Source organism: Cheilinus undulatus, linkage group 13, assembly GCF_018320785.1.
Source record: "Cheilinus undulatus linkage group 13, ASM1832078v1, whole genome shotgun sequence".
Lineage (NCBI taxonomy): Eukaryota > Metazoa > Chordata > Actinopteri > Labriformes > Labridae > Cheilinus > Cheilinus undulatus.
Genome location: NC_054877.1, coordinates 35,582,034 through 35,598,692, shown reverse-complemented (window position 1 = coordinate 35,598,692; position 16,659 = coordinate 35,582,034). Strand labels below are relative to the sequence as shown.

General features: G+C 38.6%; 1 protein-coding gene across 4 annotated transcripts in view; it reads right to left on the bottom strand.

The window, feature by feature from the left end:
- Positions 1–16,659, bottom strand: part of LOC121519628 (cAMP-specific 3',5'-cyclic phosphodiesterase 4B-like) — a 92,263-nt gene that overhangs the window by 60,708 nt on the left and 14,896 nt on the right. For all 4 annotated transcript variants that reach the window (XM_041802413.1, XM_041802415.1, XM_041802412.1 and 1 more), the window contains one exon: positions 358–510. In XM_041802413.1, coding sequence (XP_041658347.1) covers positions 358–399 — 42 coding nt within the window. In that variant the 5' untranslated portion in view covers positions 400–510. The remainder of the gene's footprint in view (positions 1–357; positions 511–16,659) is intronic.

Sequence of the window (16,659 nt, the reverse complement as noted above, 5' to 3'; positions counted from 1 at the left end):
TCAGACTCTGTTCCAACACACTCACATATACACCATCTTGGTCTCTGCGGTGTGTCCTGCTGGATAGCGGTCTGTTGTGTACAGTACAGTCATCTGTTCATGAGTCACTGACCACCTCACAGACATACAGTGCTGCACCTTGCTCCTACAAGAGCTAATTGTGTTTTTGTTTGACACAGAGGCAAGACAAATGTTACATTTACAGAAACTGTGCGAACTGCAGAACCAGGCGGTAAACTTTAGAGGCGAGAGGCAGGATTTCAGAGAAAGAGAAACAAAGAGTGGCTGTGTAATGAATGCATGGATGGATTTGTTGCTGCATGGATGGACGGTTGAAGAAATCAATACTGTACTTACATCGCCTGGTATAACCCCCTGTGCACTGCTGCTTTTCTTCATCCTGAGGGATGTTCGGCCAAACTCCCTCTCTCTCCTTCCCTCACTCTGATGCTCTCTCTGGAAGCTGTCTCTTTCCTGCTTCTTGTGCTCTGGGCAGCCTCACCAGTCCGCCTGCACATGGGAAACAGAGAGGAGGAGAAAGAGGAGGAGGAGGAGAGGGGGGATTGATAAAGCAGCCAGTTCCAAAGTTGTGAGTGAGCATCATGTCTGCAATTGTTGTCAGACTTGTGTAATTGTTCTTGGTAATGCTGTTCTGAGTGCAGCAATTTGACAAGTCTCCACAGTGTTGCATTATGTAACATAGACCAAAAAGCAGACATTACACAAACTGTGATGGATGAGCTATCTCAGCAAATACAAGTTAGAGCAATGAGACATTCGCATTGTAATAGAATGAATGGAAAAACACCTTGGCAGCAAAAAAAATAAAAAAATAAAATTTTAAAGAAATAAAGCAGAGCTGTATGGCTCCAACAGTTTAAATACATGATTTATCATCCTGACAGCCGGGATGGAAGATAAAATTGATCACAGTTTGAAACTGTAATCACATTTACTTCAATCATAATGATAAATATCTAATTTTGAATCATCAAAATGTAGAATTTGTACTCTAGAAGTTTTAATTTTCCATATGTTGAGTATTCTGTTTTTTGTTTAAATACATTTGCAGCTTGAGAAGTATTGGGTAATCACTTATAAGTAGGCTTTGGTGCATACAGGTGAACACTTCCTGGCAGAACCTATGTTAATGACACATCAGCTCTCACTGATCTTATTTATTTTAATTTGACATGGACACACAGAAACATTGATGTCGTGACATTTAATCATGCACAGGTCCCAGATGTACTGCTTTTAGTCTTGATAGCAAAGGGCTATGCAACACGTGTCCATGGGAGACTTTTTAAAGTTGAAGTTGAGAACTAAACTAGAGATCATTATCCAGGACTTTTCAGTGACATTTTCAGTGACAATTTAGCCTGTATGACAAAAGTGCATTGCACCAATACACCCATATGTCCCTGCCTTTGTCAATAACTATTCATAACCATGAACTCTCACATACTAGCTGGTTTTAAATCTGCATCTGTGCTTGAATTTCAAATCATAATGCATAAGTAAATCATTGCCCTACATGGAGGCAGCCACGGCTTTGTAACAGCAGTGTTTAAATTTCTTAGTATAAATTTCACAAGGACTGATTCTATTAGGAAAGGTCCAAGAAATGTGTACTTGACTAAATTGTGGTTAATGCACTTAAAATAAAAATATATGAATTACTCTTCATTTTACAGGCTTTCTGTCATACCTTACAGTGGTGGTGAAGTTAATGTACTGATCTAAGGAAAACAATCTTATTTGTACCCAAAAACATTAGTTTAAGAAACATTCAGGTGCAAAAGAACACTACATGCTCTGCCAGAGTCAAAGAGAGAGGTAGAGAGTGAGATCTCAAATATCAGAATCACCTTTAACCTGACAATTTAAACAATCAAATAAAGTGTGCAAATAGCATTTGTGGTTCATGGCAGCTTTTAGTTAAGAAAGTTTGTCAAGGACTGAACAAGGGCCTACAACTCTGCAAAGTGACTTCAAAACCAAATGCCTGCCCTGGAAACAGAGGCTAACATCTAAGCTAGGTACAGCTAAGACTTCCTTTTTTATGCTCCTCTGTTGTTAGCAATTGGTGAAGCTACCATCTGATTAGATCAAAGTAAAATTCTCTTTACCAGGTTTGTCTGAAAAGTAAATGCTGTCATTGTTTCTGGTGAGTCTCAGTTTCTATGTAAATAGTAAGTTACACAGAGGCTTCACTCTGGTTTAATTCAGGGAAACAAACCCTAAAATGAACCTCTTTTTTATTTACTTGAGATTAACAGATTTTAAGTTTGCAGCAATAACATGATGATAAAGAGTAGTAAATGTTAAAAAAAATGGCCTTGTCAGATCAACAGCAAGCAAGTGTCACTAAAAAGTTATTTGTGAACAAAGGTCAGATCGATTTCTTCTGATGCATTCAAAGAGTTGTCATCACAGTGTCAAGCTTATTTGCCACGCTACAACACATTTTTATCTGCACTTGAAATCAGAAATCCGTTTGTAGAGATAATTAACCGCTGTCAGATAACCCTTGATGGAAGCTGCAGTGTCATTACTGCAGAGTGTGTTCCACCTGCTGTTGCTCTACATATGGACTGTTTTTCCTGATACCACTCAAACCTGCAAATAAGAGACTGGTCAGTAGTGCTGGAGCTACTAAAGGCTTATATGTGCTGTGAATACCTGACACTTGGACCTTAAACAAAATTATGAGTGCCTTTAAAAACAAGCTGTCAACCAAGATATTCATGACTATTCTGAAGGAATTTTAAGAGCAAGTCTCATTTCATACCACTACATGATTTGACTGATCAATTCTGAACATATATCAAGAAGACTGACTCAAAACTAGCTCATGGTTGTGGACAGCTTAAACTAAAGTCACTCAACTGTATAAAGCTCTAAGTTAAAAAAAGATTATAAAGCTCCCATAGTCACTTTAAAATTGTAGGTTTAATAGCAAATGAATTAACGGAGCTGTTCCGTAACCCATCAAGAGCCCTCCTCCAACCCCCGCCCCCTCATCCGCGTGCGCTACTTGGGGCCGCACATGATCCATCAATGCATAATAGGTTCATCATAATGATCCGAAATGATGAAATGCTGCTGCTGGAAACCTATGCAGTCTCTGCGATCTATTTAGTTTGTGTTTGAGCACAGACTCGCTCACAGTGCTGCTATTTGTGACTTTGTAACTTTGATTCAGTAGCTGCTTGGTCATGTCTCCTTCTCTTCTCCCCATCTGTCAGTCACACATCCATCAGCTGTTGGCTGTGTGTATCATCAATCAGCAGCTTAATATGAGTAGCGCAACAGGCCAATTTACTGCAGCGGTAAACTTAGCAAAACAAACTCTGAGCACCATAGAGTCCACTGTTAGCTCCAAAAACCGAAGTTCTAGCTCCAGTTAAACGTGCCCTGTTTGTTGTCTGACAGCAGGCAGAGACACACGCTAGCTCACCAGTGCACACACATTATCACACACGCTTATCTGTGTGTCATGTCCAACACCGTCAAAGCTCACATGAGAAAAAAAGACCACAAAACGATAAAATAATCTATTTCTCTAAATCACTGTTAAAAAAATAAATGTGTTATTGAAAGAAATATTTCTTTTGAGTTTTTAAAAAAAATGGATGCAATCAAAGAGGATGAGAAATAGTTTGATTTTATGGATTCAGATTAAGGTCTGTTACAAACTGTTTTAAAAGTTCTTTCATAATAATCTAAATGCTTTTATTATCATTGTAACTGTAGGAATGAGTGCACAGTATAGAAAAATAAAGATGTAGACTTAAAATGAGAGATTTGATTCAAAAAGCTTTAAAATGTGCAGTTTGAGTCAAAGTTAGATAAACTGCGTCCAAGCATCAATAGTCTATTCAGTACAAGAGAAGTTAAGATTAAACATTTCTGAATGGACCTGAATGCTTTGCAATTTTGACTTTCAAATGTATAAAGGACAAGTTATCCACCCATGTATTTTTTTCAAAAATTAAAAAAAAGTGAAAAATCTCATCTCGTCTCATGGGCCCAAATTTTGTCTCGTCTTGTTAGATAAGAGTCTCATCACACCCCTACTACAGAGACATCAGAGAATTGTTAGATGCAGCTTTCAAGAAAACTCAACATTTCTCTGATATGAGATCATTTGAGTCACAGCTATGACTAATCTTTAAAAGACATGATTGACTTTCATTCTTTATAATTTGATGTCATCCTATTGAAATACTGCTACTAAAATAAAGAGGCTGACAGACAGAATATGGTGGTAATTGAACCATAAAAGAATTGTAAAGCAGCTTTAAGGGAAACTTGAAGAAAAGTGAGGTCATTGTTTAATTTACAATAATGTAAAGAACCTTCAATACTTTAGTACTTTGTGATACTGCATAAAACTTTTTATTCTTTTCTTCCATGCACAAATCTTTCATGTTTGACATTTTAAACAATAAAAATTCTACATTTTTAATTGAGGAATCAGCATCAAAATGTTTCTAAGCTTTTAAATAACAGATCTAATACTGACAAAAAGCAATAAGGGTCTGTTTAAAATCAGAGGTTGTCTGAAATCCATTTGTTGTCTAAAAAAAGACACAAAAGTTTCTTTTACATCTCTTATGATCAGACAAAAAGCAGAGGAAGCAAGACTGTCTAAATGCAGAAATATTGCAACTGTATTTGTTCAGTTTAGACAGTGTGCAGGAGCTTCATGGCAGTTTTTGACAATAGAAACATAAATTACCCAGCACTGGTAGCCTAAGGCATAGGGATGGGTATCTTTCTTTTCTGAACCAGTATAGATTAGAATAGAATAGCCTTTATTATCATCATACAAAGTATAACAAAACTGCAAAGAGCTGCTCCTTTCACAGTGCAACCAACATCATGTGATACAATAGGGCAATATTGCAAAAGGAAGTGCAATGTAACAAATAACTGCAAAATGCAGTGGGTTCACAGATATTATGAATCAGTAATGTGTGAGTTTAGGGTTGTTATGGCTCTGGCAAAGAAACCGTTTCTGAGTCTGTTTGTCTCAGTATCGTACCGATTCCAGGTAATAAAGCTATTATATTTTACAAATTAAAATATTACAAACTAAAAATGAAAGTAAACAAACTACTTCTTCTACCAGGACCTACATGTGCTGCACATCTTTCCTCATGCAGTTCTTTTCAACAAAACTAGCAAGTGAACTTTCTCTGGTAGGAGAAGAGCCCGCTCCACACTCAATCAATTGAGCAGCCATCCAAGCAGAAGAATAACTGAGCCATCACTCACCCAAATCTTGCACACCGAGTCCATTACGTTCTATTTGTATTCATTGCAACATTTCATAGGATGCGGCAAATTATTTTATTCTGCGATGAAAATAAGCAGCAAGGATGAGTCTCCTTCAAAGTCACTCTGGATCTATGCATCCTGACAGAGAGTTTCATATGACACCAGCTGTGCCAAGCTGGAGAGCAACTTTTAGGAAGAACTCACACTAGGCAATCCGTACCATGCCTTAGTTAAGTCTGTGAGGTGACTAAGAAAACAAATGCCTTTATGATGCATTTTTCCATGGTTGATATCCACATGATTAACGGGCAAATGACGGTGTTTAAAGTGAGGATTCGGTGCGAGAGAGAGAGAGAGAGAGAGAGAGAGAGAGAGAGAGAGGGAGGGGGGTGAGTGAGCAGGAAGCAGTGGGAGTTGATCTGAATCATTAATCATCACACTGCTTCCTCAGATTAGAAGTATTGCCGTGGTAAGCCTTGTACTTCGCGTCACAATTATTGCAGCATAATCTGTGTCGTATTTTAAAGTGGAGCCATACATTCTACCTCTTCCTATCAGCGATGCTTGCTTTGTTGATTCAGCAAGCTGCTTGTCATTACTCTTGTGTGTGCAATGCAGCGTTCACGTCCGGCATCGAAAATTGACTACTTCTCCACTCTCTTCCAGTCATAAGGGCGCATTAAGGCATTGGTTCCCAACCTGGGGTCTGGGACCCCCCCATGGGGGTCGCCAAAGATCTTAGGAGGGGTGCGAGGCTTTGTCTGCTCTGGGACTGGCAAAATTAGATTTGCAAATATTGACCAAAAAACTTGATGAAGCAGTTATTAAGTAGTTTATACAAAGGTCTTTTGATGAGAAAAACAGGCATAGGCTTTTTCTAGGGTTTTATCAGTGAAACAATTAAAATCTATGTTGATTGTTGAAGGTAGTGTATCAATTTTTCTTCTCTGTTGGGTCCTGGGGGGGCTGCACTTTTCTTAGGTACATGTAGGGGGGCTTCAAGGAAAAATGGTTCGGAAACACTGTATTAAGGTACAGAAACATGGTACCATTTCATTTTATGTCAATCGATACTCGGGAGTACTGACAGAATTCGGTTGGTACCTATAGAAGTACTGAACTTGGTAACCATCCCTACTGGGGCATATTTTTTCTGCTGCTATGGTATCAAAACAGACACTGATACTGTTTTATTTTCCCCTTTTCCATTAAAAGACACTAAAACTGTTCAGATATTGCTTAACATAAACTGCTTTCAGTTCTTTAAATAGATTCAAGGGAACCAGGGAGTAAAAAAATGCAAAATAATTTCCTGCTTAAAGTCCAGGTCATTCTTACAGCTTTCTGTAGGCTCTCTGAAATTTCCTGAGTTCAGTTCACCCTTTGTTTTCTCTCAACCTCTTGACTAGTTTGGTCTGTGGCCTATTGTTTATGACTACCCTTGTATTAATGATAGACAAACTTGACCTGGAAGCAGGGAGACTTCATGACTGCTGAGCTAACAGAAGAAAACAACACTCATTATTGCCACCTGTGTCTTTCTAAGCGTATGTTGAAGCTCTTTTTAAATAGCTGAGTTGTGTTGTCAAGTTGGAATTGTGAGCATGTTAGCATTTAGCTACAGGCTCTGCTATGGTTACTATAAAAAGTTTCTGGCATACCGCTGCATGTCTGTGTAATCTTTGTCTCATTTCAACAAAACCTGTTTTCCTATATTTGGGGGAAAACATTGTGGCTCAAAGCTCGTCTCCCTAAAAGGGATCTTGTGAAGAACTTTAAAATGTACAGCTACTTGTGTATTAAGTGTCTTCTGTGTCATGTTTGCTTTTGCCAGGCTCAATTTCTTCATTTTCATTTAATATCAAGGACGTGATTGGCAGTAGATTAATCTTGCAAGGCAGATGGATTAGCCAGATTCCTCGCTGACAATGGACCCACCAATCTGCATCACTTGCGGAGAATGAGGTGGTAGCTACAGGTGGGGTTTAGTTATACCCGAAGCTGGTAGCAACGGCTGCCACCACAGTAGCAACTAGCTTGGATGTAACTTGACAGTTTTATCAGAACTGGACCACATTTCTTCATTAAAAAGAGCAAAGAACAGCACAGAAAGCTTTCCATAATGGAAAAGATGTTTTTGCTTGTTTCCTTACCTGCTTCAACATGATTTTGCAATAGTTACAGGTTTGATTGTTCTGTGAGTCAGTATTTACAATGGCTGCTGGTGGAACAATTAGCTTGGATGTAGCTACAGCGACAGTTTTGTCCAAACTGACCCACATTTCTTTTTTAAAGATTTATTTTTGGCCTTTTTGCCTTTATTTGATAGGACAGTGGATAGAGTTGGAAACAGGGGAGAGAGTGGGGAGAGACATGCAGGAAATAGTGCCACGGGCCGGATTTGAACCCGGGTCACCTGCGTATATGGCACGGCCTTAACCACTTGACTACCGGCGCGCCGACCCACATTTTTTTATCAAAACAAGAGACTGACTCAAAATGCAAGCTGCTACTGAAAACTCTACATTTCCTGAACAACCACGACTTTTATTGTGAAGGATTTGTTGGAAGTACCAAGCTAAACCTTGCTTTAATTTAGCTTTCGCACCATGTTTACAGTAGGGGTGTGTACTGGCAAGAATCAGGGGTGCCGCTATCGATATATTGCGATACTATGAGCAAGGCAATATATTGGAATATTGTTGTAATTTATATATATGTATGTGTGTGTATATGTGTGTGTGTATGTATATATATTTGTATGTTTATGTGGTTGTGTATATACATGTTTATTTATAGAAATAAATAACCATGTAATGTTAAGTTAATATGGAATACAACAGAACAGAATTAAGCTATTAATAAAAATCTATTAAAATTATATGTATAGTATGTTAATTTAAAAATTAAATGGTGTATTATAAAATATATGGTCCTATATGGAATATATGGAAAAATAAATCAATATAGACTAAATGCACTAAAGTCTTATATTTCATGGTACATCAGCTTGTATGTCTTAACGTAATGACAAGGTGCTTGTGGAAGAAGACTGATCCTCACGTCCAGCTTTAAGGACTGATGGACTGTGTTGTGAGGAGGGCATGATGTGACTGGCCAGTGTTTTTTTTATCGTACTACACAATCAGTCATTCTTAACAACACTACAATGGCACAGGTCCTTACAAAAAAAAAGTATTGAATGGGTAATTATGGTTACATTAGTAAAAATCACCAGTAGCTTCAGCGGGCTTCTTTCACGTTAGCTGACAGCCGCTAAGCTATCGCTATGATGTCTCGCGCCCGGGATTGTCGTGTCTTCAAGCATCTCACTCTAGTGTGGCATATCTTACAAATGACTTGACTCCTGTAGAAGTCTTTACCGTCTTTAATCTTTTGGAATCCAAAACAAGTCCACATATCCGCTACGAATGCAGCAGAAGCTGCACTGCTGGGTAAGCATGAGCAACCGGCTCGCTCAGACCGGAAGTCTTGCATCATGTTGTTGTCTAAGCAGAGGAGAATAGGGAAGAGTCAACTGCCTGCCGCCAACTAGTGGTCAGGGGGTGAAACCCTTTCTATCACCCCTAGTTTACAGTCAGCCTTGATGTAATTCTATAAAGCTGCTTCTCTGACCTTGCAAAATGCCACAGCCTGCTTCTACATCTTTGAATCATTGTGGAATTAAAACGTGCAAATCATGAGTTAAAACACCTTTAAATAGATGTCCAAACTGCTGTTAAATGAGTTGCTGCTGTTTGTATAAAAGGCACAGTCAATCAAACAGAGTAGACTCTTTCATTAAACTTAATGAGGAGAGAACACACCTTTTACCTCATTACTATGCTTCACATTAATCACACAGACACCAACAGGTGACATTTTGGCTGTTATTTGACTGCTCTTTAGTGTCAAAGTGAAATATAATGAGCAGGCTCCAACTGAGCGGCTGTCTTGTAGCAGTCTGCTAAGCTAAGGCTGGCATTAATCCCGCTTGATGTGTTCATGTCCCAGTGAAAATGTCAGAAATTGGATTGGTGACGTGGATCAATGCAGTCAGTCCAATATAAAAACAATGTAGATATCAGACCCGGTATGACATTGGAACGGGCGTGGCCCGTCTCTAATTTTTTTAATAGAATAATTTTGAAAGAGACCATCCTGCTGAGCGGTCACTCCAAACTGCATGCACAGAAAAAGAGTGCCAGCGTCCTTACATAGACGATTAGTGTCAATTTAACCTCTGTGACATCCAGGCTAGGTACAGCTGACATTATGAAGACACAAGGAAATGAAGAGCAAACTAAAACAGGATCATACCTCATTACCACAAAATGTTATTTGCTGTACTGTACAAGCACAGCAGGGAAAATAAACACACACAGTTATGACTACATGATGTGAATTTTAAAACAGGTTTAGTTAGAATTATTTGGAGAAATATCATTAAACATTTAATCAACTGATGCCTGAAAATGTTCTCATCTCACAACAGTCCTTTTGAATTTTGATTTCATCTATACATCCAGAATTCACAAGGGTGGGCCACCTCTTCAGGTAAGAAAATCCAGAATATAAAATCAATCTGGAAGAATTCCATCCTTGAATTTCAGCTTCCTAGATTACAGATTTTCAATTTAAAGCAAAGTGTATTTTTTAAATTTGCATAAATATCTGAGGTATGATTACTGAGTACAATCCAGAGCGAGAATAATTCAGGAGAATCGTGGAATTAATTGATTCAGTGCATGGCTTTCTCGGTAGAGGGTAGTGCCTGATTAATCAACTATAATCACCTGGCTGCACATGGGGAAAAAAACACCAACATATACCAATCAGACATGAGTGATAATCCTAGTGACTGATTTGAATCAATGTTTTCCATGTCACTATTGATCTGACCCTGTGTTTTTCACCCACATCACCTCTAAGTCTGCCGGCATTGTGTCTATATGTTCAGATCTCTGTGGGGCTGCTGCAGAAGGAGGCTGCTGCAGATGCTTTCAGCTGTTGCCAAGTCAAGTGGCACAAAAAAGAGAATTTCTCAGCAGCACAAACAACCTGATCTTGCTTGTAGCTCTCAACACAAACATCTATACATGCAGCACCCTGCTGTCCTCAGTTATTCTGGAAAAAAATGACAAGAGAGATAAAATGACAGCAGAGGTTTGGTGTTCAAGCATCCGGAAGATAGAACTCTTCAGCTGTTGGTTCTGATCTCAGCAGTAGGGGAACCTTCTCAATAATGTATGGGGTTGCAGAGATGTGTCAATAGAAGTGTTACATGAAAATCATACTTTGGGATGCAGAGGTTTCAAGTAGATGGTCAAATTGTTCTGGTTTCTATATGAGAAAAGGTATGACCATGGATATAGTGAATATTAAATCAGCTTAGTCAAATTGAAGAGTCAATGTATTCATTGCCAGTACAATTTATCTAAAGATGTCAGACAAGCATCAACTTTCATCACAAGATCTACCTTAATTAAAAAAAAAATACCCTTACGCTGTGATGCAAACATGCTTTCTGCAAACAATAGATGAAGTCCAGCTCATTGTAGGGGAGCTGATTTGATGAGATATAGTCCTAGTCCTACTACCATATTCTAAAACTAGAAAAGCACTCGGAGGGCGCAGACCTCCGCCATTAGCCCTATCTCCCAATAGTGAAGAATCTTTTTAAAAATTCCTGGATCCGTCCCCATGTGCCCCCCGCCATGGCTTTTGCTGATTACTCCCTCCCCGGTGGGGTGGAAACACGGTGAGGCAAAGCATTGGCTTCGCTATGGGTGCCATCAGATGCACCCATGGTCTCATCGGACGACTGGAAGTCATGGCAGAGGGTGAATATTCCTCTATTCCTCCCAGCATTGTGAGTATTCTCGCCACAATTCACTGTCTCTCTCTACATAACGCTCCGACTCGTCGCCTTGACCGGACGTGCGTCTTGCAAACTCTATAAACTCAAAAACTTTGAACAGAACACACCAAAAAATGCTGCTGGGATTGAAGTTACTCATGCCGCCATCTCCTGGTGTACAGTGGTGACAACGCAGACCTCCGCTATTAGCCCTATCTTCCAATAGTAAAGAATCCTTTAAAAAAATTCCAGACAATGATCCGGATCACTCCCAAAATCTAATCAGTTCTTCCTTATGCCATTTCCTGAAAATTTCATCAAATTCCATCCACAACTTTTTGAGTTATGTTGCTAACAAACTAACAAACAAACGAACAAACCCACCTGATCACATAACCTCCTTGGCGGAGGTAAAAAAATATTTTCAGTATTTATGATGATTCAGTCAAAGCACTCCTAAATTATTATGCAACATTTTATTAGGATGGACAGCATGAGGAGAATACTGCTAAGTATCAGGTAAGGCCTTCCATTTTTACTCTTGAGAGAACTGATAATGCACTTATGTACACAGCAAAATGATGATAATCGTTAATCATGATCAAACATGTAAACATTTGCAAAACAGCATTAACCCGAGGTAAAGCTGAGGCTGATAGGATTCTAAGTATAACTGTAGGTACTTGTCCAAAATTCAAAAGCACTGGGCAAACTAAAATTTGAAAAGACCATGAAATTCTGAAATCAACACAACAAATGTATAAGAACATGTCCTCAAAAATCTATTCCTACTTTGTCAAAAAAACAATTATAACAAAAAAAGAGAGTGAGTGGATGTTTAGAGTTAATGGAATTCATTTTTGTGTTATGAAATAATTATCAACCTAATGCCTGTACTTGATGATACTCAGAATAAGAAATTAAGGGCCCCAAGAACTAGGGATGCACAGATCTGATAACAATCTGATCCAGACTAAAATCTGGTACATGTGACAAAGGCCTGATCCATGGGGTAAATCTATTTATTTACTGTTCTGAATTTACAGCAAGCACATACAGGCATAAGGCACTGTTTTCAGTGCACTGGCAGATCTGTGCATTTTGCCAGGTGGCGCCAACATAGCATGAAGGGGACAAACAACAAAAGCTAAGCAGCTTGGATGCATTTCATGTCCGCTTATTCTTTACAAGCAATATCTGCATAATGTAAATCAATACTAAATCAAACAAAGCAGTTAACTTTGTCAGCTGCATTGCAAAGACATGAGAAACTTCCCATTGATGGTCTGAAAGTGACAAAACACTTGAAACCTCAGTTCAGAATGCCATCTTGGCATTTCTTCTCTGAGGGCACTCTGCTTTGTTCCTACAAGAACAATGTAGAAAACTTTTCAGCAGAGGAGATGAAATTCAAAATGGATAACTGGAGCTATGATGTTATTACACAGAGTGTGGCAAAGAACGTCCACAATACCGCATAAAAACTCAATTTTAACAGTCATGAGGCAAGCATAATATCAGTTTACCAAAGTGCATGACACTTTCAGAGACAATGCTGGCAACATGAAAAAGGCCATAGACAACAAAGGAGCCACAGCTTTGTGTATCAGTTCAATGAGGGTTCACTAGGACAGCAGAGGGTGAGTGATGCTGGTGGTTTACAGATTGTTGGGCAAATTGTATTAATGATTTCAGTTTATACATTATTCATTAATTTTTATTCCTTTTAAAAAAACAGAAAAATAATGCTGCATTACACAAAGGTTTCCCAGCCTCCTCCTCACAGAGAGGAATATGTGATTGATTTAACTCTCTGTGGGTGCATTACTAGTAACAGATAGCAAAAGCACAGATATCAGATCTGTGTTTGAACTAAAAAGGCTGCATCAGTAAGTCATTTATGATTATGACTGCCCAAACATGCTTTTCATAGCCAAATGGTTAAAATTTATCATTCCACGAATATGCTGTTAAACTTAGACCTCCTTTACAAAACAGTAATAAGAACCAGTGTTAAAAGGGTATTCTAACTTGTGTTGTGCAAACCTAGCAGTAAAAGCAGTGATCCAGCAGTTGTTAAAAAGATTAAAGACCATAAGCACAAATCATCAGAGAAAAAGATCAACACAGCATCTGCCATTTGAGACACAATGGAGCACTGTGTACAAACATACCCCAAAGGGCCCATTATCTCTCATCGTACTGATGTCTTATGTTTTATAACAAGCAGTTAGAGGCATTCAGCCTCTTAGAGACCACTCAGTGCGACTTTCAGGTGACCAACTGCGGTCCATTGTCTGTTTGTGAGCTTGGAAATCTAGTTTTTGAAGGGTCCTGTATCTCCAAGGACTTACTTGTACAAGAACATCAAAATTCATGGCAACACAGCCCACTGTTCCCAAGTGTACACAATAAAGAGTCAATATTGATTCTCCCCATCATAAAGAATACGCTAAAAAACCTCAATGCAACTCCTCAGCTACAGTAAAAGTTCAGTAGTAAATCTGGCAAACGAAGCTGATTAATTATTTGTGGACCATATTTCTGAATCAACTCATTCATGGCACAATTTTTGCATTTGTTTCTCATCCTTCCAGTAACCCTGCTGGGTAAGATTTTTATCGTGTTCACCTATCCGTGCACTTTGAATCTTATAAGACCGTCTTTAAATTTAGTTTTCTTTGAGTTAACAAGCTGTTGATAATATATCTATAATCTATACAGCAACAGAAAACTGAACATCTATGGATAGATCCTGCAAACACACGACATTGTCTCTGAGCTTACTTATTGGTCTCTTCTTTTGATTGTTGTCAATATTCATTTTTTCTTATTCATTTAAATGCTGCATACCACAGTATTTTATTTTATCTATTTTATTGTAATCACTGCAAACAGTTTTATGAACCTTGAACTTGACTGCTATTCCCTCTTGATGATGTTTTTATTTGTCTTTTTGTTGTCTGTACCTCAGCACCATTGTAAATGAGGGTTCTCCCTCAATGTCTTTTCTGAGGATTTAAATAAATATAATGAAATGAAAAATTTTAAAGCAGTATTTGGTCAGTCTTTTTAGGAAGTCCTGGAAGCAGATTTGTACACTTTGAAAAAACAAATTCAATCTAATTTTTTAACTGTCTGCAAGAACATTTTGCTACTATCTGTGGGTTATAATCCAAGACAAGAGGAATATTGAGACTGGACTTCTAGAAGGAAATAAAGTTTCTGTTGCCAAAAGCTTTTCTCTTTTAAGGCTGTTGGCTTTGCCGCTTTTCCTTCAATGGCCAGCTTTAGGCTGTCCTTCTATCCAACAAGTGAGCCTATGGCTCTGAAGAGCTTTTAAACAAAAAAAAAAATTCAAGGGACCACTCAATCACAAAAAAGAACATAGGACAAAAGACACTTGTTAAAGAAACAAGCCCCAGGCTTCCTCTTATCTTAACTTCAGCAAAACCGCATATTGACTGTTTGTACCTCTACAAATAATTTGTTGTTGAGGTGAAGCTGGAACAATATGCACGGTCATGAGGCAAATTCAAGTTGGCAAAGACTTACTATAGACAAACTATTAGGACAACATTTGCTAACCAAGATGGTTTCTGTTATCTGGTAACTATTTGACCTCTGTAATCAAATGCAATTAATGATCACTGCATATTGTGGTACTCAATGACTGGATGGTCAGAAAAAATTTTTTACCTCTGGGAATTTTTAAGGGTGTCATTTACTTCTACAACTCAGCAACTCATGACTGAAGACAGCTGTTGCCTACGTTTGAAGAGGGAGACACCTGGGGGAAGACACTGTGATTGTGAAACTAACTGATAAAGGAGGGGGAGCTAGTTTTAAGAGAGGTGCAGAGTTTTATAAGTATATCACCATCTTAGTTTGATAAAACACTGCACGTCTTTCTGCCCTGCAAACACGTACCCTGGTATTCAGGCAGAGAAAGGGTATTTAAGTTTTTACTGTAGTTGTAAAACAATTATGAGCTATCCATTTCTTATGCTCGAGGTAGAGTGTGAGAGAACTGAGCTCTGACTGATTATTTAGATTGTAGGAGAGTAAAGCTGAATGTTATCAGCATTAAAGTTGTATGAGAGATTGTGCTTCTGAATAATCTGACCTAATTGGACCGTGTATTTTGAAAACAATACAGGGACTTTAATTGATCTCTGAAGTTTTAACACTAGTAAGAGCAGCCTGGGAGTATGCGCCATTGTGTAAGTTTTCAGAAAAAGTTCTGTTATTACCTCCACCAAGGAGGTTATGTGATCGGCTGGGTTAGTTTGTTAGTTTGTTAGCAACATAACTCAAAAAGTCATGGACGGATTTTGATGAAATTTTCAGGAAATGTCAGAAATGGCATAAGGAAGAACTGATTTGATTTTGGGAGTGATCCAGATCACTGTCTGGATCCAGGAATTTTTTAAAGGATTCTTTACTATTGGGAGATAGGGCTGAGCTGCCTTGGCGGAGGTCAATGAACCAAGTCAATGCTGTGCCACATACACCAACCAAATGCTGCAGATGACTGACTGAAGAACTTTGAGGAAAACTTTTCAAAATGGGAGTTGTGTTGGTATAGGAAAGAAAGCAGAGTTGCTCATGCTGCCACATGAAAATTTGGTGTTCAATGAATCTTTTTTCAAAAGCTAGTCTTGAAAAGGGTTGCCATCTTGTATTTGTGCCAAAACAGTATGTTGTATTGTATAGCTGCTTGTTACTTTGTGATTCCAGCCCTGTAAACTGTTGGCCCACTGATGATGTGGTTTGCTGTCACATTTTAATACCATGCCCTTTAAATCAACTCTAAACTCCTCATTACCTGAACTTTTATTTTAGCATGCATGTATTCATTTCATTGATAGACTTGTGACCTTTTGCTCCGTTCACACCAGAAGAACAGTCAGCCCCACAACACCTAAATCCATGCTGACCCTGAGCTGAAGAGGCAGGTATAGAACCACGGATACCTAAATGCTAATTAAGGGCTTCTGTTACATGAGATAATTTTCTTTTACTCAACACAATCTTAAGCCTCTGACTACATGGGAAAATATTTTAAGCATTTGGGAAATTCAGAGCACTGTTATGGCGACCAATGTTTGTACTTTAGCTGCATATTGTACACAAGAGGTCAACAAGGTTGAGTCTCTGGCAGCAGTGAGAACATGTTCCCATCTGACCAGTCCATCTATGTCACTCAGTATCCACACACAATGGAGAGTCACTAAGCGTCATATGTTTAAAAATCCCTGGACACCCACACAAAGGTAGCTTTTGTGGCCTCAAAACAAAGAAGGCTCAAGAAAGCAATGTGTGGACCTGCGTTAATATTACGTTCATTCGCTCAGTATTCAAACAATGAGACGTCTGTGCCACACAGCAGTTCACTTCACTGTGGTGAATAAGCAGAAAAGTCGAATTTAACACAAACATGAAAAAGCCATTTTGAATAAAATCAAGGAACATAGTGATCTATCAGGCAAACTGACTGTGCTCATTGT